General features: G+C 39.5%; 1 protein-coding gene across 1 annotated transcript; it reads left to right on the forward strand.

Annotated features, from left to right (window-relative positions):
- The first annotated feature begins 513 nt into the window (after positions 1-513).
- VPS36 (vacuolar protein sorting 36 homolog) lies at positions 514-25,280 on the forward strand. The gene is made up of 14 exons (XM_060786765.2): positions 514-938; positions 3,515-3,583; positions 6,576-6,646; positions 8,170-8,284; positions 8,637-8,726; positions 9,462-9,548; positions 12,512-12,544; positions 12,799-12,876; positions 17,403-17,537; positions 18,456-18,521; positions 20,594-20,658; positions 22,000-22,084; positions 24,601-24,677; positions 24,762-25,280. Exons 1-14 carry the CDS (start codon positions 843-845, stop codon positions 24,853-24,855), a joined length of 1,161 nt encoding a protein of 386 aa, XP_060642748.2. The 5' UTR covers positions 514-842; the 3' UTR covers positions 24,856-25,280.

A 25,280-nucleotide genomic window follows, 5' to 3' on the forward strand; every position in this document is an offset into this window, starting at 1 on the left:
ACAGTATCATATATTACTACAATAATATTAGTAATATTACATATAACATCTAATATACAATTATAATATTATTATATTGTACTATATTATTATACCATAATATATATAATACATTACCAGTATATTATACTATTAGTATTATATCATACGTTGGAGTATATATAACATATATTATATTACATTATTAATATAATATATAATTTATTAGTATTATTACATTATTTATTTTAAAGCAATTTTCTGTTTATGTATTCTTTATTCCATTTTATAATTGTAACTTGTTTTGCTCCTTATTTTGATTTACTCAATGGATTTTATTCTTATCTCATTCCTCTCAAAGTGCAGCGCCTGACGTCACCCTGGGTCAGCAGTTAGGTAGCCTCTAACTGCGGCTTTCCACAGTTTACGCCTCCAACTCCCAGAAGCCTTTGCCAGCTTGTTCAAAGGGAAGGAATTCTGGGAGTTGGAGGCCTAAAAGTGGAGGCCGCAGTTTGAGAGTGCCTAGTACTGACCCAAGGTGACGTCAGGCGCTCTCCAGTTCTTTGAGCCTCCAACTCCCAGAAGCCTTTGCCAGCTTGTTCAACGGGCAGGAATTCTGGGAGTTGGAGGCCGAAAGAACTGGAGGGCCGCAATTGGCGGGTGTCGTTGCACTGAGGGCGATGGATACGCATGGCTTCAAGCCAGTCGCGAGACCAAGGATTCCAAAATGGCGGCGCCCTGATGAGTTCGGCTGAAAGGAGGGCGGCGCTGGCGTCGGAGGCGGGCCTCTCTCTCTCGGCTTCCCTGACCAGGAAGGGGAAGGAAGGGAGGGAGAGCACGGTCCTGGGGCTGCTGCTGTGGCCATGGACCGCTTCGCGTGGGCCTCGGGCCTCCTGGAGATCCACGAGAACCTGGTCACGCAGCAGCGCGGGGTCCGCCTCTACGACGGCGAGGAGAAGGTCAGCGGAGGCGGACGGAGGGAGTTCTCAGTGGATGCGCTCTGTGTGGAATGACTGCGGTTTGACACCGCTTTGACTGCCATGGCTCAATGCTAGGGAGTCCTGGGAGTTGTAGTTCGGCAAGGCCTTGAGCCGTCTCTGCCCAAGAGGGCTGGGGCCTCACCAAACTTCCACTCCCGTGTTTCCATAGCAGTTGAAGCAGTGTCAAAGTGCTTTCATTCTACTATCCAGTGTAGATGTAGCCTTTAAAGCAGGCATGGGCCAACTTCGGCCCTCCAGGTGTTTTGGACTTCAATCCCCACCATTCCTAACATCCCACCGGCTGCTAGGAATTGTGGGAATTGAAGTCCAAACACCTGGAGGGTCGAAGTTGGCCCATGCCTGCTTTAAAGTGATGCCGAACTCTTCCTGTTTTTTGCTTCTGCTTTGGAAGTTTTGCTTTTGGGTGCTTTTCATCATAGTTGTTTTAATGTTCTGTCTTTGTGATGGATTAAACATCACTTATGCCAAATTCCAGAAGCTGAAGTACGTAGTTCAAAATATTGTCTACCGGTACTTTGGTGGCAGGGATCACCATGCCTTTGCTCTCTAATGAGTCAGTGAACACACACTTTGCTACATGAATAAAACTATTAAAATACTGTGTGTTAAAGAACAACCACTATCACAACAACAATGAAATAGAGCTGTTAGGAGCAGACTTTTTTATCGTGTCAGAGGCAAATTGGAGTTGCTTCTGGTGTGAGAGAATTGACCGTCTGCAAGGACATTGCGCAGGGGATGCCCAGATGTTTTACCATCCAGTGGCAGGCGTCTCTCATGTTCCCAGATCGAGCATGGGAAGCTTGAGCTGACAGACAATAGCTCACCCCACTCCCTGGATTTGAACCACCAACCTTCAAGTCAGCAGTTCAACTGGGGTCCTCACAGATTTCACGGATCCTCAGTCTCTCTCTCTGGCAGTTATTTCTCATTTTTCATGTTCTTTTATCCATCAAGAGAAGCTCGTATCTCTATGATTTCAGAACCCTCAAAAACAGTAGCCATATTCGCACAGAACAGTAAAGCATTGCTCTAGATCAGGAGTCCCCAAACTAAGGCCCGGGGGCCAGATATGGCCCACCAAGGTCATTTACCCGGCCCTCGCTCAGGGTCAACCTAAGTCTGAAATGACTTGAAAGCACACAACAACAACAACAACAATCCTATCTCATCAGCCAAAGCAGGCCCACACTTCCCATTGAAATTCTAATAAGTTTATATTTGTTATAAATTGTTCTTCATTTTAATTATTGTATTGTTTTTAAATGTCTTTTGCACTACAAATAAAATATGTGCAGTGTGCATAGGAATTCATTCGTGTTTTTTTTTTTTTCAAATTATAATCCGGCCCTCCAACAGTTTGAGGGACTGTGACTTGGCTTCTGTTTAAAAAGTTTGAGGACCCCTGGTTTAACCCATTGTGTCACCGCGGCTCCTGTTAGTAGCAGACGGCCCCATGGCTTGCTCTCCTGCTCCTTTTCACAATTCTTCTTTCTAAGCTATTTTCCCAATGAAGGGGTTAACATTGTGACTGTCGTTTCCACAGGGCTTTGTTTTGGGCATCCTCAAGTCTCAGGTTGGCAGCATTGGTTCTCATGACATGGCCGTACCATCATAGTCTTGCTTCCTGCATTTTCTTGTTGATCGCTTTTATTCCTCGTCTTTGATGGATGTCATAATTTGGCACATGGTTAAGAAGTGTCAAACCAAGTGTCCATCTCAGCATTTCCATTGTGTTAAGGGCTTGTTCGTATTTCTTTGTTGCTGGCCATCACTCTGCCCCATAGAGGGCTACTGGGCGAACAACTGTATTGTAGATTTTAGCCTTGAGTTGTTCATGTATTTTTAAGTCACAAAGAATTCCAGTAATTTGTTGCTGTTTCAACCAGGCTGCATTTATTTATGACCATTTGTCTGGCATTGTGTCGCCATCTATGGAGACCAGTGACCCTAGATATTTAAATTGGGTGGCCTTCTTTAGTGCTTGTCCATTAATTTGAATTGTTTTTTTCCAGTGTGGAGACCACATTCCCCTCCAATCTTAAGAGTTCACTTACGCTGTCAAATTAATGCAGTTTGATGCCACTTTCACTACCATGGCTCCATCCTATGAAATAATGGGGTTTGTAGTTTGGTGAGCCACCAGCACTATTTGGATGAGAAGAATGAAGACCTTATAAAATTACACATCCCATTATTTCATAGCATTGGGCCAAAGCAGTTAAAGTAGTGTCAAACTGGTTTAATTCTGCAATGGAGATGCATTCCCAATCATTGGATGAGGATTTTTCCAAATGAACTTTCATCATGCCGCATTCACAGAACTTTTGTGGATGGGTTGAGGAATCAGTCGTCTTCCTTTTATAACTTTTGGCTTTTCTGTGAATTCTGCTACCTGGATAAAAAAGTGTCCAAATAAGTTGTATAATGCATAATTTATAAATACAGCAAGCATGATGTATGGAAATTCAGATATATGCTACATTATATACATGGGAACTTATTCTCTTAAAAATATTTCTTTATCTCTCTAGCTGAAGTTTGATACAGGGATATTGCTTCTGAGTACACACAGATTAATCTGGAGAGATCAGAAGAATCATGTAAGTGCGATTTCTGTTTTGTCCATATATCAATCTTCATAGAATTATGTGATAGAATAATAAAGTTAGTTTACCTTGGCAGAATGTTGGCAGAATTCAACAACGAGAGTACGCTGGCAATGCTGCCCTAGCAAAGGAAAAACCACTCTGGCACGAAGAAAGAGGCGGAAAAAGGGGCGGAGAGAGAAGCACAGTCTCATGACGTCAGGGATGTGCTGGCACAGTTTGCTCCCGCAGGAGGCTAGTTTGCGGCGGCTCTTAGTTGCAGTGTGAGCAAAATCAGCCACTATACACACTTTTATAGCACTTTTCAGTTTACTAAATTCCCAAGTCCATTTGCAAGATAATTAGGGATAATTAATTTATTATTATTTATTTATTTTAGGTGTTCTTTGCATGCCCTCTATAGTTCCCAGGGTAGTTGTTAGTTGCCAACAGCTACCCTGGGAACTAATTCTAGCTTCAGTTTCTAGCTTCCAGTATCTAAGGGCTCCAAAGAAATTGCAACTCATTTCTTTTTCAATATAGGGGAAATCAGCCACCATTCTAAGGTCCACCAAATGTAGGAGGCTTGGCCTCATCTACACTGCCATATAATGCAATTTCATAATGCAGTTTCAACACATTGAACAGCAAAATATAGTAGTGTAGATAAATATAATGCACTTACACTGCAGTATGAAACTGCATTATATGTCAGTAAAGTCTACATCTTACTTTATCAAAACAAAACCAACCTTGATTACATAAGCATTGGAAGTCAATTTACTCAGCTCTGTGTAGCAAACCAAGAGCTCCTGCCAATTGCAGCTTCTTCTTCTCAACAAGATAAGCAGTCACATTTTTTGAAATGTAATGTTTTTTTAGGCACAATTATTCTGAGAGACTGATGTTTAACACTGAAAATAAGTAATAGCTAAACACATAAACAAGTTTATAGGATGACAAATTTGTAGAAGGCCAATATTTTAAAATTAGCCAATCAAATCCCATTAAATGTTTGGATATTTTTTTAAATCCCTAATGTCCCCTACCTCTGGAATTGTGGTGTGACTGTATCACAGCCCCCAACTTTGGGAGGCAAGGGTGCTGGTACAAGCTTACAAATAATCAAAGCTATGAGTGTGAAACCATTAAAAGTGGAGAGACAACTGTACATGCAATCCCCAAGTTACAAACATCTGACTTACAAACAACTCATAATTAAGAACAGGGGTGAGACAACAGGAAGTGAGAGAAACCTACCCCTCAGAAGGGAAATTAACTCCTGGAAGAGTTGCTTTTATGGGGAAAGGGTGTCTTCACTGAAGCTTTTGCACCAATCCTTGTTTTCATAACAAGCCATTTTTTTTTTCAAAATGCAATTATCATAAGGACAGAAAGTGAGGTGAAATCTTCTGAACAAGGGCACAGGCAGCAAAACAAACACCACATGGGGGCTCACTCTTCCCTATGCTATCCAAAGCTAATAGATATAAATATTTGGTTGGATACTAAATGTGTGCTGAAGGGGGCACTGAAGTGCAGCTCTAGTTGCTTTGTCAAATGCACAATTTGACAAGGAGCAGAATTAATGTTTTAACTTTCTCCTATGCTGGCTGTTCCTTGTAGTTTTGGATGTTGCCAAGGTGCTGATCTTGTCTGTTTGCTGAGGTCTAGATTACTCAGTGCTCCCCAACCTAAGTTTAGGAAAGGTATTTTGTCAGAACACCCCAGCCAGCATGAACAGTCATGTTATAGCCTCCAAAAGATAGATTTCTTAAGTACTTTTGGTGATCTGATGTTCTATATTCCACTTCTCAGCTCAGTTCTGTGGCTGTCTTTCCCAGGGCTGTGAGAAAAAGCATTGATTGTTGACTATTGAACATGGAGGCCCCTTCTACACTGCCATATAATCCAAATTATCAAAGCAGATAATATGAATTTTTTATTGTAGTGTAGAAGGGCCTATTCAGAATGGGTCCTAAATTGATCTGTGATTACACAACTTTGAACTGAGCCATGGACTGGAGAAGAATACAGGTCCCAAATTGTAATGGACCCCTTACATTTACTTCAAGCTTTTTCAGTATGTCTACTTTGCAAAGTTTGTGTCTCAGTGTGTCAACATACAGGAAAAAAATAAACTTTCTGTTCTTTATCTTTTATATTTAAAAAACTGACTGATCAACAGCAGTTAAACAGGTTACTTTACATATTGTTACAATATAATACTTTTCCTTGTCTTCCAAAGTCTTAGTAGTCTCATACATTTCCTAATTGGGCATACACTGATTACAAAAGCAATCACTCATAATTGACAGTAGGAAATACATGCTGAAATGCTGTTTGATCTTGGATTATTTATTGCCCCTTTATTGTCTTCATTGTTTAATGTGAACATACAATATTTCTGACTAGATGAGTTTGTGAAATTGTGAGTAGAACAATAGACATGGATTGCCGAAGGCTTTCATGCCTGGAATCACTGAGTTGCTGTGAGTTTTCCAGGCTGTCTGGCCATGTTCCAGAAGCATTCTCTCCTGACGTTTCACCCACATCTATAGCAGGCATCCTCAGAGGTTGTGAGGTCTGTTGGAAACTAGGCAAGTGAGGTTTATATATCTGTGGAATGTCCAGGGTGGCCACCTTGATTAGCAATTAATGGCATTTAATTTTGAGTGTTGCTCTTTATTTACTGTTAACACTAAAAATGCCAATGAGTATATTTTATCTGTCAAGCTAAAATATTTCACTATCACGGTCTGAACTAATTAAAACGTTTTTATGCTAGGAGAATTGCCTTTGTACAAACTGTAGATGCAAGGAATTTCTGCCTCATTTGATGCTTTTTTTCTGTAAGCATAACTTTACATAAAATGCAAGCATCTTATATATGAAGTGCTTCATGGAAGATTTTGTTGCCAAGGCAATATAAGTATTTTACAGTCTATTAAAATAAAGAATTATTAAAAGACATCTTGATTTTGCTTTCTCTTTTATCCCCCTCTAGGAATGTTGTATGGCTATTCCTCTTTCTCAAATCATTTTCATTGAAGAACAGGCAGCTGGAATAGGAAAAAGGTAGCCATTCTATGACAAAATCCTTTATGTTGGGGATATCAAATACTTCATAAGCATTTAATTACATTACAATCCTATTTAACTGTGTTTGGACCTCTTAGGTTACGAAATGATGAAAGTTACCCTTATATTTCTGTATCAATTCTTGTAGTTCCCTTCTGTATCATCTTGCATGCCTAGCTGCTCAGCCCAGGGACCACACCCCAAACTGCTACCCATCTTTGGCTTTGTTTCTCTCTAGCTAGCTGGCACAAATGAACGAGTGCATTTAGAAGTTTTCTTGAGGTTTAGAAAGAGGTTTAACTATTTACTACTACCCATCAACAGTTACCCACCAGCTCCAGACAATTTATTTCCTTCCCACTGTACTTCACCTCGAAGAGGACTCAGAGACAACTGTTCAGGGTGCACTCAGTACTTGTGCATACAATTTTCAAAGTTAATCAGTGTGTACAGAACAAAAGTGGGATGCATAAGATTTTCTGGATATCAGTGGATTGAAATTTCCATCAGCACTAGCCAGCATAACCCATGGAGAGGTATTAGAAGGACCGCTTTTCTTATTTATTTATTTATTTATTTATTTATTTATTTACAGTTCTTATATTCCGCCCTTCTCACCCCGCAGGGGACTCAGGGCGGATTACAGTCAACACATATATGGCAAACATTCAATGCCAGTTTTGACAAACAACGTTTAACACACAAATACACCAAGGCTATTTAACTTTTTTCTGGCCACCAGGGGAGCTGCTGCTTTTCATCGTCCATCAACGACACCGATGAAGTTCTTCCGCATTCCACATTCCCCGGAGTCTTTTTTCTTTATGGCCTCATAAATTAGTTAAATTTAGCCTCCCACACAAGGTGGTCCCTTATTTTCCTACTTGACAGATGCAACTGTCTTTCGGGTTGCAAAGGTCGACAACGGGCTACACAATGGCTGGACACCCACTCCAGCCCGGGCTGGCTTCGAACTCATGACCTTTTGGTCAGAGTGATCTTAATGCAGCTGACACTCAGCCAGCTGCGCCACAATCCCTTTTCTTGTTATTTTGTTGAGTTTTCTTACATTTTGTTAGGAACCTCCTGAAGCAAGCCTTTATGCTCAACATGTACACCCTATTGCTGTTTCTCAGCAAGTGGTATTAGAGAGGCACACTGCCTCCAATTTTTCCTCTGATCCTTGTAGCCGTTAACAACTTTTTGAATTTGTCTCATCCTCTTTTAAAGATGGGAGCCATCATCAGATCTTATAACAGCAGATTAAAAAGTTTATGAACTATTGGAGTATTTCGTGATGTCTTTTATGTATTTCCCACTAGTTATTTTGACACAAAATATTATGAGAAATAGTTATTATTGTTTAAAAATACTTAACAAAATGTATTTGAAATTTATTGGACATATTCTATCATTTCCTTGGTTAATTTTTGGCATATACAGAAAATGAAATACATGAGTTTTTGATTTTAGATACAGATTGTTTAATTGTCTATCTTTTCCTTTCCCAATATCTTCAGTGCCAAAATAGTGGTTCATCTTCACCCAGCACCTTCCAGCAAGGAACCTGGCCCCTTCCAGAGTAGTAAATACTCCTATATCAAACTTTCCTTCAAAGAACATGGCCAGATTGAGGTATGTATGTATGTTATTCTGATCAGCGAAATGGTGCTGAACTAGGTTCTCTAAATTTCATGGAAAGTACAGTTTGGGGAGATTTTGCCATAATTGGCATGAGCAGTTTGAATAGGTGAAAGCTGAACTTATCACCAGTTTTGTTTTATTTTTATTTATTTCACCTTATATGTTAACAATTATTTCTGTATTACATATTGACATGTAATGTATTTTAGTGATAAATGTGCTAAATTCAAATCCTATAGATATAGATACACACATATTTATATGGATAGAAATAGTTGTTTATATTTACAAAATGACTACATTTGAGGTTTATTATTATTGCCCTCTTTTTGAAATCATAAAGTTCTACAGGAGACTATCAGAAGAAATGACACAACGAAGATGGGAGAGCATGCCTGTTTCTCAAACCATAGAAGTTAATAGAAGTTCACAGGTACTTGTCACATTTTTCATTATTAGATCTCTGTTTTCGAACCTCCCAAGGAGTTGAACCTCCTCATCAATGACTGTTTAAAAGTGCACTACACGATCTAGCACTAAGAAAAATTAAGGCATAATAATAAAGGCTGCTTACAATCTGTCCTGTGTGCATTTACTTAGAAGTTCGCCACACTAAACAAACAGAGGATATTTTAAACTACACATTGTGCTTTTTAGAATTTTAAAGGTTATTTCAAATATGGTGTGTATTTGCCTTCTTTCTGCCAGTAAGTAACATTAATTAGTTATGAGACGCCAGTGAGTTGTTTATTGATGTTTACTGATGGTTATTGATGTTAATTGCTTATTGTATTATTGTGTTAATTGTCTTTTAAATGGCTGTACGATGTTTGTATTGATTTTTTTGCCGCTACTTGTTGTTAACCGCTCTGAGTCGCCTAATTGGCTGAGAAGAGCGGTACACAAATAAAGTAAATAAATAAAATAAATAAATAATTGCAATCCGCCTTCACCTGTTGAGTCTCCCTCATCCTTAAAAGCAGTTCCGGGATTCCTAAAGAAAAGTCAGTGTTAATATACTGCACGATGCAGCAAAACCATAGTTCAACCTTGCATTTTAATAAACGTGGTGTAAAAGATCTCACAGAAGTTATGTGAGTCAGCCTCAACTTGTTTGTATAGCAGTAATGATAGAAGAATGCATAAGCACTCCCTTTCTTTCTTTTAGACAGGAAGAATACGAGCTGCAGGGATTGTAGGTATTGAGCGAAAATTAGAAGAAAGAAGAAAAGAGATGGATAAAAACATTTCCGAAGTAAGTTATATTGACATTTCAGAGGCCCCTCTTCATTTTTTGCAGTCATTCATGTTTTCCTCTAGCTATAGATCCAGTTCCTTAATTATTCTACTGAACTCTGAACATAATATAATAATATATCTTATACTCACATTTTCAGAAAAAGTGGTGTCTTCTAGCAGCAGAAGTATTGTATGATATGTGCCTGCTCTAATTTGACTGTCCATGCCCTATTTCTCTATGTTGAGTGCTGAGATGGCTTCTTGAAAATTTCCTTAATAAAACCAAGTTTCAGGTGTCAGAAGAGTTACCTCTAGTGAATCCTAGACTGAATAGTGACCCACAAAGTCCTCTCTAATTTTTCAATTTCAGCACAAGACATTCACTTCTGATTTTGCTTGGGAGGAAGGTTGTATCCCCCTGCTTCCACCTGTTTATATTCAAAATAGTGTCATTTTTGGGGGTTCCAAGCAGTGAAGACACCCCTTTAACTCCTTTTTTAAAATCCTGAAATGGAAGAGGTTGTTTGGAGAATAAGATCCTTCCTACAACAAGAAATAAGTAATAAGTATATTCTCCTTTCCCTTTATTTTGTGACATTTAAACAGGTTTTCTTCTTGATAGCAGATTTGCAGAACATGTGCCCTTCTAGATTATATTGACTAACAATTGTTATTGTTTCCTTCACAGCATTCCCTGAGCTGTGATTCTGGGCTTTAACCAGGCTTTCCCGTCTTCTCTCTCCACAGTAGTTTATGGAGAGAGACAGGGAGTTTCCAGAAGCAACAGTTCTCTTCTTTTGATTTTTGAAGGGCTGAGAGAGGCCCCTAGGAATTGCAGAAGCCACTTTTGGGACACAAGCAGGCTGTGGATTCCTTGATTTCTTCTCCTCTGCTAAATTGTGGCCTAGAATTTTGTGCAAGTTATCATATTACTTAATTAGTCAAATATTGCAAAATGTTGCATAAGATTGCAAAAAAACCTTTTCCCTGAACAGTTAGGTCTCCATGACAAAAGGTCAATGTTTCTTGATTTTCTTGTCATCATCCCCCAAATAATGTATATAGTGGAAGCTCAGAGCGCAAGGTCACAGCATCGTGAAGGAGGAGGAGAGAAGGAAATATGTGGGCTGCTCTTTCCATCAGTTTGTGTAATTCCGCCCTGTGTTGTTCCCACTCTCTTTATCAGAGGATAAAAGACACCGCATTGTGAATGTTGGACAGGGGAAATATTGAAGCCCTACTCATTATAAATCAATTGAATTCTGAGCTGTTGCCCTGAATTCCAGAATGGGCTTCCTGCACCTGCTGGTTGCTGCTGATAAAAACTGATTCCTTTTGGTCTTTATTTTTCTGAGGAAGTTCCTGTTAGGTGTGTTGCATTCTCCTTTGTACTCAAGCTGAATCAATTAGAGAGGAAGTATTGTTTACCACAGGGTCTCCATTTGTTTTTGTCATTTGGATGGAGAGCTTACGTGCATGTTATTGATAACACTGTGTAAGATGCTAAATGTCTAATCATTGCTAGCATAATGAATCCAAAAAATAAACAGAAATGAATGCCATAAAGCTATGTTAAATATTCCCAGATTTTGAGGAGGAATAGATCAGATAAACTACTACCAGACTGCTAATTGGATAGCATAAATGCACTCGGGCCTTGTTAGATCACATTAGCCCATTTAACAACTTTGGCCATACAACCTATGCACACATTTGTGAACCTTCATGTTGTTTTGATATATTAATTTGGATGTTTTATGTTTAAGTTCTATGTTAGTTATAATTTTCAATTTAGTATGTTTTATTTAAACTATAGTTATTATGCTTAAATTGCTCTTCCAGTGGGGTTATCTTGGGTTTTTATATTTGTATTTACTGTTACTGAGGCATTGAATGTTTTCCTTTTCGTTCGTTGGAATCCGCCCTGAGTCCCCCAGGGGAGATAATGCAGAATATAATTATTGAGTGACACATAGATAGATCTGCCTTTCCCTTATGGATAGATGCGTTAAACAACAACAAATTAAACAAATAATATCTGATAAAAGAGCATAAAAACTAAATAAATATAACCAGTAAGTAAATGCTTAAAATTCACAACTTTTAAAAAATCTGGGTAGGCCTGCTGGAAGAAACTGGTATTTATTGCTGGTTTAAATGCAGTCAGTGTGGCCAGTTGACAAAGCTCCTCTGGTAGGTCATTCCACAATTTGGTGGCAGGTGAAGAAAATGTCCTCAGAGTAACAGTTGTGAGCCTAGTTCTGGCTGGCAAAAGTATGTGTTTTCCAAAGGACCTGAGAGTATGGAGCAAATTATACGGGGGCAGGGGGAGGATCCCAGAGATAACCACAACCCAAACCATGTAGAACAGTGGTTCTCAGCCTGTGGGTTCCCAGAGGTTTTAGCCTTCAATTCCCAGAAATTCTAACAGCTGGTAAACTGACTGGGATTTCTGGGAGGCTTTGTGGGACCCCACTTCCCAGGCTCCAGTCCCTCATCTTTTGCATCTCTGATGTAGAGTTTTGAAAGACATCAGCCAAGACTTCGTGCTTAGGCAAGAAACAAATTAACATCTTATTGTGTCGGGGGTTGGGGAGGGTTATAATTTGGGAAACAAGGAATCCTTAAGTATAAAGTTTCAAAATCAAACTATTCAGGTAAGTTAGGGAAGCAACTCAGTTGCCTGCCAACCCATGAATGAGTATGATTTGTCCCCTTCCTAGGAGATGAAAATATATCCTCTTAGCATGCAAAAATGTACCCCATGAAGCTAAAGAGTATGTTCAACTTATCAAACAGAGGAACCACATACTACAGAGTTGAAACACTGCTTTTAGAACACTGGAAATTTAAATTTCAGATCTTTGGTATTAGGAGGAAAGTAATTGGTAAAAGAATTAGTGCACTGATGCAGTTATTCTAGCCATCTATAAATAGATGTGTGTTACCATGTTACCAACTTTTATTTTATTATTCCAGGCTTTTGAAGATCTCAGCAAACTCATGGACAAGGTAATGTAATTCCTCCATGATGCCTGTTTTCTGAGTTAACATCAGCTTCCCTCTCCATCCCAGAGAATCATGGAGATGACTTAAAACTGCATGTTTGTGGGGCCTGAGGGTCCACTTTCAAGTGGGTAGAAAGTGGCAGTATAGTGGCCCTGGACTTTGATCTGTTTTATCCATAACTGCCATCACCCCCCTTAAAGACTTGTCTTATGATGGGTTTGTATGATGTCTTTAAGAGCTGTATTACATCTCAACAGGCTAAGGAAATGGTGGAACTGTCCAGATCGATTGCCAACAAGATCAAAGATAAACAAGGCGACATCACTGAAGATGAGGTGGGTTAATGTTTCAACATGCTTGATTTAGATACCCTGTAAAAAACGTGTTGCTTGAACTTAATAGGGTGGATAAATCCCCATAATACTGCCAAATGTTGGGTTAGTGATATGGCATAAAAAGTATTACATTTCAACGTTTTGTCCATATCTGTATGTGCAGCATGCTCTAGGAAGCCTTTGCCAGCTTTTTCTTGTGCATACATTGCTGTGCACTCTACTGTAATAGGCAGCTTCCCCAAAAAGGGACTTTCTTCTTTAAAATCTGTCCAGTGTGGATGAATGAATGGAGTGGATTCTTACAGGATAGCAATCCAGCTCTTGGCAGAGAAGGAGAATTGATCGGAAAGCCTGCTACACTTTCTTGAGTTGATGGGGGATCCTGGTGTCTTTTATGTGTTGAATCTGGCCTTTTTTCACATGCATTCTTTCTTCACTCCATATCCTGAAAATAGAACTGGCTCTTTATTGGTTCAGGTTTTATCCTTTGGGAGAGAGTTTTAACGGCAAGCTTGATGAAGGTAGTGTGTACTTTTGCACTGGTCATCAGTCTGGCAAAACTGTGGGGGCCTTTTTTATTGAAATTTCATTAATCTCTCTTTTAATCTTTGTTTTTATAATATTTTTATTTTTATTCATCTGCAAACTTAAAAACCAAGATGAGGATCTAGGATTTATTCATTTGTGTGTGTATGTGTGTGTGTCAGGAGTGACTTGAGAAACTGCAAGTCACTTCTGCTGTGAGAGAATTGGCCATCTGCAAGGATGTTGCCCAGGGGACACCCAGATGTTTGATATTTTACCATCCTTGTGGGAGGCTTCTCTCATGTCCCCACATGGGGAGCTGGAGTTGACAGAGAGAACTCAACCTGCTCTCCTTGGATTTGAACCGCTGACTTTTTGGTCAGCAGTCCTCCTGGCACAAGGGTTTAACCCATTGCGCCACTGGGGGCTCCGGATTGAATTTACTGTGTAAGCAGTTCAGGCCCAGCCTACTCGAGGGACCACATTTCCTCCTATCAGCCCACACGAGCCCTGAGATCATCAGGAGAGGTCCCCCTCTCAGGCCCACCACCGTCACAAGTATGGTTGGTGGGAACGAGAAAGGACCTTTTCACTGGTTGCCCCACGGCTCTGGAATTCCCTCCCCAAAGAGGTGCATTCCGCCCCCTCATTATTGACCTTTTGCTCCCAAGTGAAAACCTTTTTATGGAAGCAGGACTTCCCCAACAACACACAATATCAGCTTATCTCGGTCAGACAAGTCTCACATGTTCAAAGACTTGGAGCTCTAAGATGTTTAGTTTAATGTTTTAATGTTTTAGGACAACCTCAGTGGCCTGAGGCATAGGGATGATGTATGTGGGTATTTTTATGCTTATTTATATTTATGTAGTTTGTGTTTTATGCTGTGTGTTGATTTTTGTTTTATTTGTCAGGTTATGGGGATGATGATTATCTGTATTATGTAGTTTTGTTTTTTTCTGTTTTGTTTGCCGCTTTGAGTCCCATTTGTGGGAGAAAGGAGGGATAAAAGTAAATAATAATATCATATGTATTGTCGAAGGCTTTCATGGCCGGAATCACTCAGTTCTTGTGGGTTTTTTCGGGCTATATGGCCATGTTCTAGAGGCATTTCTCCTGACGTTTCGCCTGCATCTATGGCAAGCATCCTCAGAGGTCTGTTGGAATTAGAACAACTGGGTTTATATATCTGTGGAATGGCTGGGGTGGGGCAAGGAGCTCTTCCCTGCTGCAATTAGGTGTGAGTGTTTGGCTAATCACCTTCATTAGCATTTGAAGGCCTGCTGGAACCTGGGAAAGCCTGTTGCTGGGAGGTGTTAATCTGTGCCTGGTTTCTTCCTCTCTGTTGTTTAGCTGTTATAATTTTAGAGTTTTTTAATACTGGGAGCCAGATTTTGTTCATTTTCATGGTCTCTTCCTTTCTGTTGAAATTGTCCACATGCTTGTGGATTTCAATGGCTTCTCTGTGTAGTCTGACATGGTGGTTGTTGGTGTGGTCCAGCATTTCTGTGTTTTCAAATAATATGCTGTGTCCAGGCTGGTTCATCAGGTGCTCTGCTATGGCTGACTTCTCTGGTTGAAGTAGTCTGCAGTGCCTTTCATGTTCCTTGATGCGTGTCTGGGCGCTGCGTTTGGTGGTCCCTATGTAGACTTGTCCACAGCTGCATGGTATACGGTAGACTCCTGCAGAGGTGAGAGGATCCCTCTTGCCCTTTGCTGAACGTAGCATTTGTTGGATTTTCTTGGTGGGTTTGTAGATAGTTTGTATGTTGTGTTTCCTCATCAGCTTCCCTATGCGGTCAGTGGTTCCCTTGATGTATGGCAGGAACACTTTTCCTCTGGGTGGATCATCATCTTTACTCTCGTGGCTTGTTCTTGGTCTTGCAGCTCTTCTGATGTCTGAGATGGAATATCCATTGGCCTGGAGAGCCCAGTTGAGGTGGTTCAGTTCATCTTGGAGGAGGTGGGGTTCGCAGATTCTTTTTGCACGGTCTGCCAAGGCTTTGATGGTGCTTCTTTTTTGACTTGGGTGATGGTTGGAGTTTTTATGTAGATATCTATCTGTGTGTGTGGGTTTTCTGTAGACGGTGTGACCCAATTGTTGATCTGGTTTGCGGATGACTAGGACATCTAGAAAAGGCAGTCTTCCTTCATTTTCTTTTTCCATGGTGAACTGGATGTTTGGGTGGATGCTGTTAAGATGGTCCAGGAACCTGTTGAGTTCTTCATCTCCATGGCTCCAAATGGTGAAGGTGTCATCCACATATCTGAACCATATCGTGGGCTTTTTGGTTGCTGTCTCCAGGGCTTGTTCTTCAAAGTGTTCCATGTAGAAGTTAGCTATGACTGGGCTGAGAGGGCTCCCCATAGCTACTCCATCTTTCTGTTCGTAGAATTCATTGTCCCAGAGATCAAACTGATCAGCTTCGATGTGGTATCTCTATTTACCATGGTCCCGGTAGCAGACACCATGGCACTCATCAACCAGAGGTTCCCAGAAGACATCACGGCTCTGTTTCACCATTGCCTCACCACCAGTTACTTTCAGTGGGACAATGAATTCTACGAACAGAAAGATGGAGTAGCTATGGGGAGCCCTCTCAGCCCAGTCATAGCTAACTTCTACATGGAACACTTTGAAGAACAAGCCCTGGAGACAGCAACCAAAAAGCCCACGATATGGTTCAGATATGTGGATGACACCTTCACCATTTGGAGCCATGGAGATGAAGAACTCAACAGGTTCCTGGACCATCTTAACAGCATCCACCCAAACATCCAGTTCACCATGGAAAAAGAAAATGAAGGAAGACTGCCTTTTCTAGATGTCCTAGTCATCCGCAAACCAGATCAACAATTGGGTCACACCGTCTACAGAAAACCCACACACACAGATAGATATCTACATAAAAACTCCAACCATCACCCAAGTCAAAAAAGAAGCACCATCAAAGCCTTGGCAGACCGTGCAAAAAGAATCTGCGAACCCCACCTCCTCCAAGATGAACTGAACCACCTCAACTGGGCTCTCCAGGCCAATGGATATTCCATCTCAGACATCAGAAGAGCTGCAAGACCAAGAACAAGCCACGAGAGTAAAGATGATGATCCACCCAGAGGAAAAGTGTTCCTGCCATACATCAAGGGAACCACTGACCGCATAGGGAAGCTGATGAGGAAACACAACATACAAACTATCTACAAACCCACCAAGAAAATCCAACAAATGCTACGTTCAGCAAAGGGCAAGAGGGATCCTCTCACCTCTGCAGGAGTCTACCGTATACCATGCAGCTGTGGACAAGTCTACATAGGGACCACCAAACGCAGCGCCCAGACACGCATCAAGGAACATGAAAGGCACTGCAGACTACTTCAACCAGAGAAGTCAGCCATAGCAGAGCACCTGATGAACCAGCCTGGACACAGCATATTATTTGAAAACACAGAAATGCTGGACCACACCAACAACCACCATGTCAGACTACACAGAGAAGCCATTGAAATCCACAAGCATGTGGACAATTTCAACAGAAAGGAAGAGACCATGAAAATGAACAAAATCTGGCTCCCAGTATTAAAAAACTCTAAAATTATAACAGCTAAACAACAGAGAGGAAGAAACCAGGCACAGATTAACACCTCCCAGCAACAGGCTTTCCCAGGTTCCAGCAGGCCTTCAAATGCTAATGAAGGTGATTAGCCAAACACTCACACCTAATTGCAGCAGGGAAGAGCTCCTTGCCCCACCCCAGCCATTCCACAGATATATAAACCCAGTTGTTCTAATTCCAACAGACCTCTGAGGATGCTTGCCATAGATGCAGGCGAAACGTCAGGAGAAATGCCTCTAGAACATGGCCATATAGCCCGAAAAAACCCACAAGAACTGAATAATATCATACTTTAATTTCTTCCTAGTACACATTATAATCTATTCTGCACCATTAGTTAAAGACCATATACTACCTGTGTCTTTTTATGCTCTTTATTTTTTCCAGACAATCAGATTTAAATCCTATCTGTTGAGCATGGGTATAGCTAACCCAGTTACCAGGGAAACCCATGGATCTGGTACACATTATCATATGCAACTGGCAAAGCAATTAGCTGGAATTTTACAAGCACCTCTTGAGGTAAAGTATTAACAATCCCTTTTTAGAAAATGTGCAATGTAAGCGTATACATTATTTCAGTTCACAAATAAGAAATGTAGGAAGCTGCCAGTGCAAGAAGGGATTGCTCTTTCCTTACACTAACTACTGTCTTGGATACCTGGTATGTCCGCTGAAAAAAAGAAGCCTGTGAGCCAAGAGAAATCAAACCACTGGCTATGCAGGAAGTGTGACATTGCCCTGCTCTGGCACTATGAGCTGACCCTCACCACAGCTCCAAAGGAGAAAAGCAAGAAAGAAAAAAAGGACAACAGAGGGAGAAGGAGACAGAAAAAAGTGCAGGGTGGTGGGGAGGGTTGAGAGGTAGAGATTTTATCTACACTGAAATATTAATGCAGTTTGACATCACTTTAAGTTTCACAAATATCATGAAGGTGAAAGGCCAATGAAAGTTCCTTTGAATAGATCAAAGTGACACCCCAAACAAGGCAATAAAAAATACAACCCTTCCCAAAATATTGCAAATTGACAATGAGACAAGTTGAATGAGAATTTGAGAGGAAAATGTATAGAATTATTTAAACAATTTTAAATTTCTTCATGGTCAGAAGACTCCAAATAACATTGATAGATGACAAAGTATTTGTATAAAAGGCACAGGAAGAAAAAAACCAGGAAAATAATGAAAAGTTAGATTTACTCCTTGCTTCTGTCTTTACTGCAAAGATCCAGACTGCATTATTGGTTTGATAATGCTTTAAGTGATGTGTCACACTGAATAGACAAATATGGTAGTTCAGAAGACACTAATAAATGTATAGAACTTGATTGTTTCAAGTTCAATGTTATTTTTACTTAGGATTTCTGTCTTGAAATGTTGCCAAAGTGGTGTGCTATATATTCTAATCTGGTTCTGTGTCTAACTGATACTGTCAACAGGAACGTGGGGGAATAATGTCACTGACGGAAGTGTATTGCTTGGTGAATCGAGCCCGAGGCCTGGAGGTGAGGACTAATTGTCTTGGTGGACCTCTGACAAGACTCACGTTAAACATTTGCATTTCATTAAATTGTGTTCTGTTTGATGAAATGCAAACAGATGAAAAATCTCTTCCCCTGTTTTTGCATAAGTTTTTTTTTCTCCCTTTAAAATCAGTGGTATAAAAGTAGGACTGCATTGAAAGATCTCAGGATGAGTTGGGTAAAAGTGTTTGCAGATGATTAGCTTAACAAATATACGCGCTTGAAGTTTAGGACAGAATTCTGCCCTGAGAACAGAGGAGTACACATATTACAAGTACTACAAAATGTTGGGAGCAGATTTAAAAGTTGTGCTCCCCTCATGAATAGGCCTGTTGCCTCTCTCATGAATAGAGCAAAAACAATTGTTAGTCACTCCGCAGCAACTAAGCCAACAAGTGTCATAAGGGATATATTTTGAATTGCACAGATGTGGACATTACCTTGCCAGAATCTTGCTATGGAACAGTCAGATGCTCCAGAGAGAGCAGTTGCTTCCAATTATTGTGCAGTTTAAACTGAAGCCTTTAAAACCACCGCATACTTGACACAGAAAACATGTACTGGTTTTTTTTAAATCTGTTCAGTGATACTTTGCTTTTCATAGCAAATTATTCATCTAGTTTTCCTTGATATTATATACCCTAAACAGAATAGATGTTGTTTAGGCCAGGTTGGGTAAGATATCGACCATGAGCCACAAACAGAATTGCTAGTCTGTTTTGGGCCCCATCTACACTGCTGTAGTTAGTCAACAAACGCCCACAAAAGTGCCTGAAATGAATCCCTTAATGTGCATCAGTGTTCTGTGGTTTGTGAACCGTATATACTTGATATAAGCTGATTTTTTCAGCCCTTTTTTATGGCTGAAAAAGTCCCCTTCGGCTTATACTAAAATCAAAGTTATTTATCATTTTACTCTGTTGTTATTATTATTACCGGTACATTTATCATTTTACTCTATTATTATTACTTTTATTATTACATTTATTATTTTGCTCTGTCATTACTGTTATTATTCAGTTTCCATTATTTTATTATTATTATTATTATTATTATTATTATTTCATTTATTATTGTACTCTATTATTGGGAGGATATGTAAGCACATTTGCATTGAGGAAGATTAGAATAATGGTTTAATCAGAGTTGGACAGTCTTATCTTAAATTACAGTTTTATGTAAATATTCAAAAACATTTAACTACTGATGCCTCAATCAGTGTAATTTCATTGGTATCTATTTTTTATTTTGAAATTTACCAGTAACTGCTGCATTTCCCACCCTTGGCCTATACTTGAGTCCATAAGTTTTCCTAGGTTTTTGTGGTAAAATTAGGTGTCTCGGCTTATATTTGGATCGGCTTATACTCAAATATATATGGAAATCATAATCTGGGCCTCAAACTGGTTCCAGAATCTCCTACATAATAACATGCATAGCAAAACATGTTCTTCAATGCTGATTTGAAACTGACCTCTGCAGTCGGTGTAGATGTGCCCTTCACAGCCCAAAACAGTGTTCTCCTGATACCTACAACAAAATCATGCACCAAAAAAGCTCCATCTCCAAAATTAACAACTGTGCCTTGTTTTAAGTGTCAGGGGCTATTCTTGGAAGCTTCCAGGAGTGGTAATTCTCTCCCCTCCTTTCTTTGGCAAAAAAAAAAAAATGTTGAAGAGAGCAGGGCCTCCACAAATGAGCAGAGGGTTAAGTTGTCTCCTGCTACTTGAAGTGATGTGCTTCTTTCCTTCGTGTCCACTGTACCCCCTTCCTAGTTGACTGTGGGTCAGTTCCTTGAGGATTTATTTATATTCCATGTCCATGTGCAAAATGCACAGGTGGCACATATGCATGATTCCTGGATTTTTATTATTATTCCCATTCTTTCTTAAGATACATTCACATTGAAGTGAATTAAAGAGGACTGAAAATGGCAGCACATGTAAACATCATGCATATTTGAATTTTGTACACTGTCATATTGAGATACTAGCTTTGAGAACAATATTTGCAATGTGATGATGTCAATGTTTGGTTTTTTCCCCCCCTATTAGTTGCTCTCACCTGAAGATCTCGTAAATGCCTGTAAGATGTTTGAAGCACTCAAATTACCTCTAAGGTGAGACTCCTTCAAACACAACTCAAAACAAGCAGTGGGTTTAATTCAAATGCTCAGCAACCTGGTGGACTTTGTTAAGGTCTGGGGAATCAATCTATGAAAAAGAATTTAGAGCTGGGAAGTGACAGAGAGCAACCAGACACATGTGTGTTTTTGCTGCTCATAGTAAATTTCTAATTAAGAATTTCTTCTGTTCCCTGTCAGTAAAACCGCTTTCTCAAAACATTCCTGAAGATTTAATTCCTTTCAAATATTCCTGCATTTCTGAAAGTTATGAGTTCATGTTCTTCTTCTTGTATCATATGGCCACCACTTACTCAAGCACCAGACAGTAGAGATTTGATTCCCCTTGAATGGAGATTGTGAAGGACATTGCAAGAAGAAGCAGCCACACTGCTCCCTTGTTTGCTTGTAGGCAGTAAAAACCAAATCAAGCTAAAGTTGCAAACTGTTTATTAGTCCTGTTGCTATAGCTTTAGCAGCTAGACTAATAAACATACAGTAAATACTCAAGTATAAGCCGAGTTTTTCAACCCTTTAGCCTGAAAAAGCCCCCCCTCGGCTTATACTCGAGTCAAAGTTATTTTTTTACTGTGTTGTTGTTGTTGTTGTTGTTGTTGCAGTTATTGTTATTACATTTACATTATTTCACTCTATTATTTTTATTACAATTCTTATTTTAATCTATTATTACATTTATTATTTACACTCTAATATTATTTTACTCTAATAACAGTAATTTTACTCTAATATTACTGTTATTACATTTCCATTATTTATTATTACTATTTTATTACATTTATTATTTTACTCTATTATTATTGGAAGGATACATAAGCACATTTACATTGAAGAAGGTTTGAATAATGGTTTGATCAGAGCTGGGCAGTCTTATCTTAAATTAAAGTTTTATGTAAATATTCAAAAAACATTTAACCTACTGATGCCTCAATTAATATAATTTTATTGGTATCTGTTTTTATTTTTATTCTTGAAATTTACCAATAACTACTGCATTTCCCACCCTTGGCATATACTCAAATCAATACATTTTCCCAGTTTTTTGTGATAAAATTAGGTGCCTTGGTTTATATTCAGGTTGGCTTATACTCGAGTATATACTATAAATAAAATAAGTATGACAGAGTAGATAGTCCCTGAAAAAGAGGAATCTGAATAAAGTGCATCGTGGGAATAGGAAGAAAAGAAGAAGCAAAGGAAAAGTAGGTCTAGACTGAGCCCTTTAGGAAAAAATGGAGTGAAATTCTATGGTTGAGATAATGAAACAGTTCTTTGAATGCAACATGCTAGTCCTAATTTTTTTCCCTTTCTTGGGTTAAGGCTGCGTATATTTGACAGCGGAGTTATGGTGATGGAGCTCCAGTCCCACAATGAAGAGGAAATGGTTGCTTCTGCTTTAGAGACAGTAAGCCTTTCTTTTCTTCTGCAGCAGCTGAAAGAAATTGTGCTTTTGGTTGTTGCTGGACTTTGGAAGTACAGTGTGATCCTTGCGACTCAGATATTTGAACTGGCTAGAGCACGGGTTCTTAAATTTTGCTTTTCTAGATATGTTTTGAAATTGGGTCATTACATTAGAAACTCCTGAAATTGAAGTCATCCTATACAGCTAGAGCCCCAGAACCCCTGTGCTGGAAAGATAAATATCTCCCAGTTATGTGCTCAGCGTATCCTGCTACAAGCAATATAGATTTCCTGCATAATATTTTCATTTATGACTTTTTTGTGAAACTTTTGTACAACTAAGGGTGGTAATTTTTCCAGTACTTTTGCTACTTGCCCCTCCCTATCTAGACAGTTGATTTCAAGGGGGATATGCTTTTGAAAGCTTTTGACATCTTTCCAAAACCTCTTAACCTGACGTCAAAAATTCTTAAGCAGTTCTTATACATTCATTTTTTGTTCATTGTTTTGAAAGGCACAATGTTTTTGAATGGTTCTTGTTTCTCAAATTCTCATTAAATGCTTGCAAAGCAGGAAAAGCCTGGTATGTGACCCAAAGGTTAGGGCCATGGGCCTTGCTTCAAAGGGTTTCCTGTTACTGGGTTTGGAGGCGGGGAGCTAAACTCATGGGAAGTATATTTGAAAAAAGTGGCAGCTTCTTCTCATGTAATGAAGGCTGATTACTTTATTATCCTATTAGTGTCTTTTTCCCAAGAGCTCAAGTTGTTTGTGACGTTATCCCATTTTTTTTATACCTTGCTACCAACCTGGAAAATAAGCTGATAGAGACCCAAAGTGACATTCAGAGAACCACGAAGGATCTAGCATGGATTTGAATCTCGGCTTCTTTTATTCAATCCTTCAGCCATTTTATCAGATCCGCAGCCTGCATTTTAAAGTAATCTATATTGTTTCTTGCAACACATAAGAACCGTGCTTCCCTTTATAGGTATTTAAGAAGCATACTTACCAACTTGACTTAGTACTTGGATAAGAGACTCCCAATGAATACCAGGTGCTGTTGGTTATGTTTCAGAGGAAAGCACTGGTAAAATCATATCTGAGTCTTGAGTATTCCTTGCAAAAGAAAACCTCACAAAATTCATGGGGCCACCATAAGTTGACAGATGACACAAAGGCCCATCTACACACAGAAACATGTAGGAAGCAAAACTGTCCCTGGAATCATATACCTACCTTGGAGTAGAACTTATTGGACTGAGTGGAAATTACTTCTGTATATGAATGCACTGTTCATTTATCTAGCACAGTGGTTCCCAACCAATGGTTAAACTGGGTTGTTGTAGGTTTTTTTGGACTATATGGCCATGTTCTAGAGGCATTCTCCCCTGACGTTTCGCCTGCATCTATGGCAAGCATCCTCAGAGGTAGTGAGGTCGACAATACAATGGTTAAACTGCTAAGCTGTAGAACTTGCTGACTGGAAGGTCAGTGGTTTGAATCCAGGAAGCGGGGTGAGCTCCCGTTGGTAGCCCCAGCTTCTGCCAACCTAGCAGTTCAAAAACATGCAGATGTGAATAGATCAATAGGTACTACTTAGGTGGGAAGGTAACAGCGCTCCCGGCAGTCATGCTGACCACATGACCTTGGAGTCGTCTACGGACAATGCCGGCTCTTCGGCTTAGAAGTGGAGATGAGCACCACACTCCCCAGAGTCGGATTCGACTAGACTTAATGTCAAGGGGAAACCTTTACCTTTACTAAAGTAAAAGTAGTTTTAAAACTAAATGTGAATATCACACTGACCATATCTAGGCTGAAATTCTGTACATAGTTGCTTGAGCTTAAACCCTATTGAATAAAACAGGACTTATTTCTAGTTGAATTATACAAGCATGCACATCAGCTACAGAAACAACTTTCCCCCTAAAACAGTGATATTCCAGTTATATAATCCTTAGATTCAATATCAAAGAAATATCTTCGGCTCATTAGTGGTATCAATGTATGTCCTTGTACAGTTCCCCTTGTAAAACATTTAATCTAACTAACCTATATATGTCTGCATCACATGCTTGGAATTTTAACTTAGGTTCTGTTAGATCAGTGGTTCCCAACCTTCTTTTGACCAGGGACCATCTCCAACATTAGTACCAAGAGGGTTATGAATCAGTTTTTGGTCAACTTTAGATTTGGTTTTGTTATTTGAGGTGCTAATTCAGAAAACCACATTGAATAGACCACATCAGCTCTAGTTTCTGATACAAAACATACGTCATCTGCTGTGCCACTGTAGCTTTTACTTTAGATAAGATAAATGCTCAGTGTAGTAAAAATGCTGTCATAAACTCACAGATTATGAATTGTATTTCTTTTATTACTAAATATCTTATATTAAAAAGACCCTCTTCATGGTTGATGATTAGAATGATCTAATGAAACTGAACATTTGTCAATGTGGTGGGGGAACGACTAACAAGGCAGCATTCAGAATATTTTCTAAACTGCTTTGTCTTTCAGGTGTCTGAGAAGGGGTCCCTTACAGCAGAAGAGTTTGCAAAGCTTGTAGGAATGTCTGTACTTTTAGCCAAAGAAAGGTAAGGAATAATAAGTTCATCTCCAATTCTTAATTGCCTGATCCTGACTAAAATAATAACAGTATTGTTTTCCTCTTTCTCTAGGCTTCTTCTAGCTGAAAAAATGGGCCAGCTGTGCAGAGATGATTCTGTAGAAGGCTTGCGGTTCTATCCAAATCTATTTCTTACACAAAGTTAATGGCACACTGTTCCTTCGTTCCAAATATATTTGCCACATATAGCCTGGGTGAAAGGGTGTCAGTAATGCATCTCTTGCATAGTAGATGCAATGGCGTTTGTCAGCCATAGCGATGCAGATATATTCCCAGTGGTGGGAAGTGTCCTAACCTGGAAATCATGGTCAGATATTGCGGGAAGCGGATCTAGAAACATTCTATGACGTGCTGCTTGAATCCCATTTTCCTTATGTTGGAAGGGAAATGATCCAGAAAAGGTGAGGGTGTTGATATAACCCTTTGCAAAGAGAGAGTACAATGCTGTTTGCTCATTATATTTTTTCAACAGTTTTTTCTAAGTATGGATTTTGTATTTGCAACTCCAAAAAAGTGATTTACCAAATCATTGGTATTGATGTAATTCAAAATAAATGTAGACTGTACCTAC

The sequence above is a fragment of the Anolis sagrei genome, chromosome 1, assembly GCF_037176765.1.
Source record: "Anolis sagrei isolate rAnoSag1 chromosome 1, rAnoSag1.mat, whole genome shotgun sequence".
Classification (NCBI taxonomy): domain Eukaryota; kingdom Metazoa; phylum Chordata; class Lepidosauria; order Squamata; family Dactyloidae; genus Anolis; species Anolis sagrei.

Excerpts from the sequence above, each read along its gene's own strand:
- VPS36 (XM_060786765.2), top strand. The coding sequence starts at position 843 with ATGGACCGCTTCGCGTGGGCCTCGGGCCTCCTGGAGATCCACGAGAAC. Across the intron at positions 17,538-18,455 it reads TTTTACAAGCACCTCTTGAG|GAACGTGGGGGAATAATGTC; the intron begins GTAAAGTATTAA and ends TACTGTCAACAG. Across the intron at positions 20,659-21,999 it reads GCACTCAAATTACCTCTAAG|GCTGCGTATATTTGACAGCG; the intron begins GTGAGACTCCTT and ends TCTTGGGTTAAG.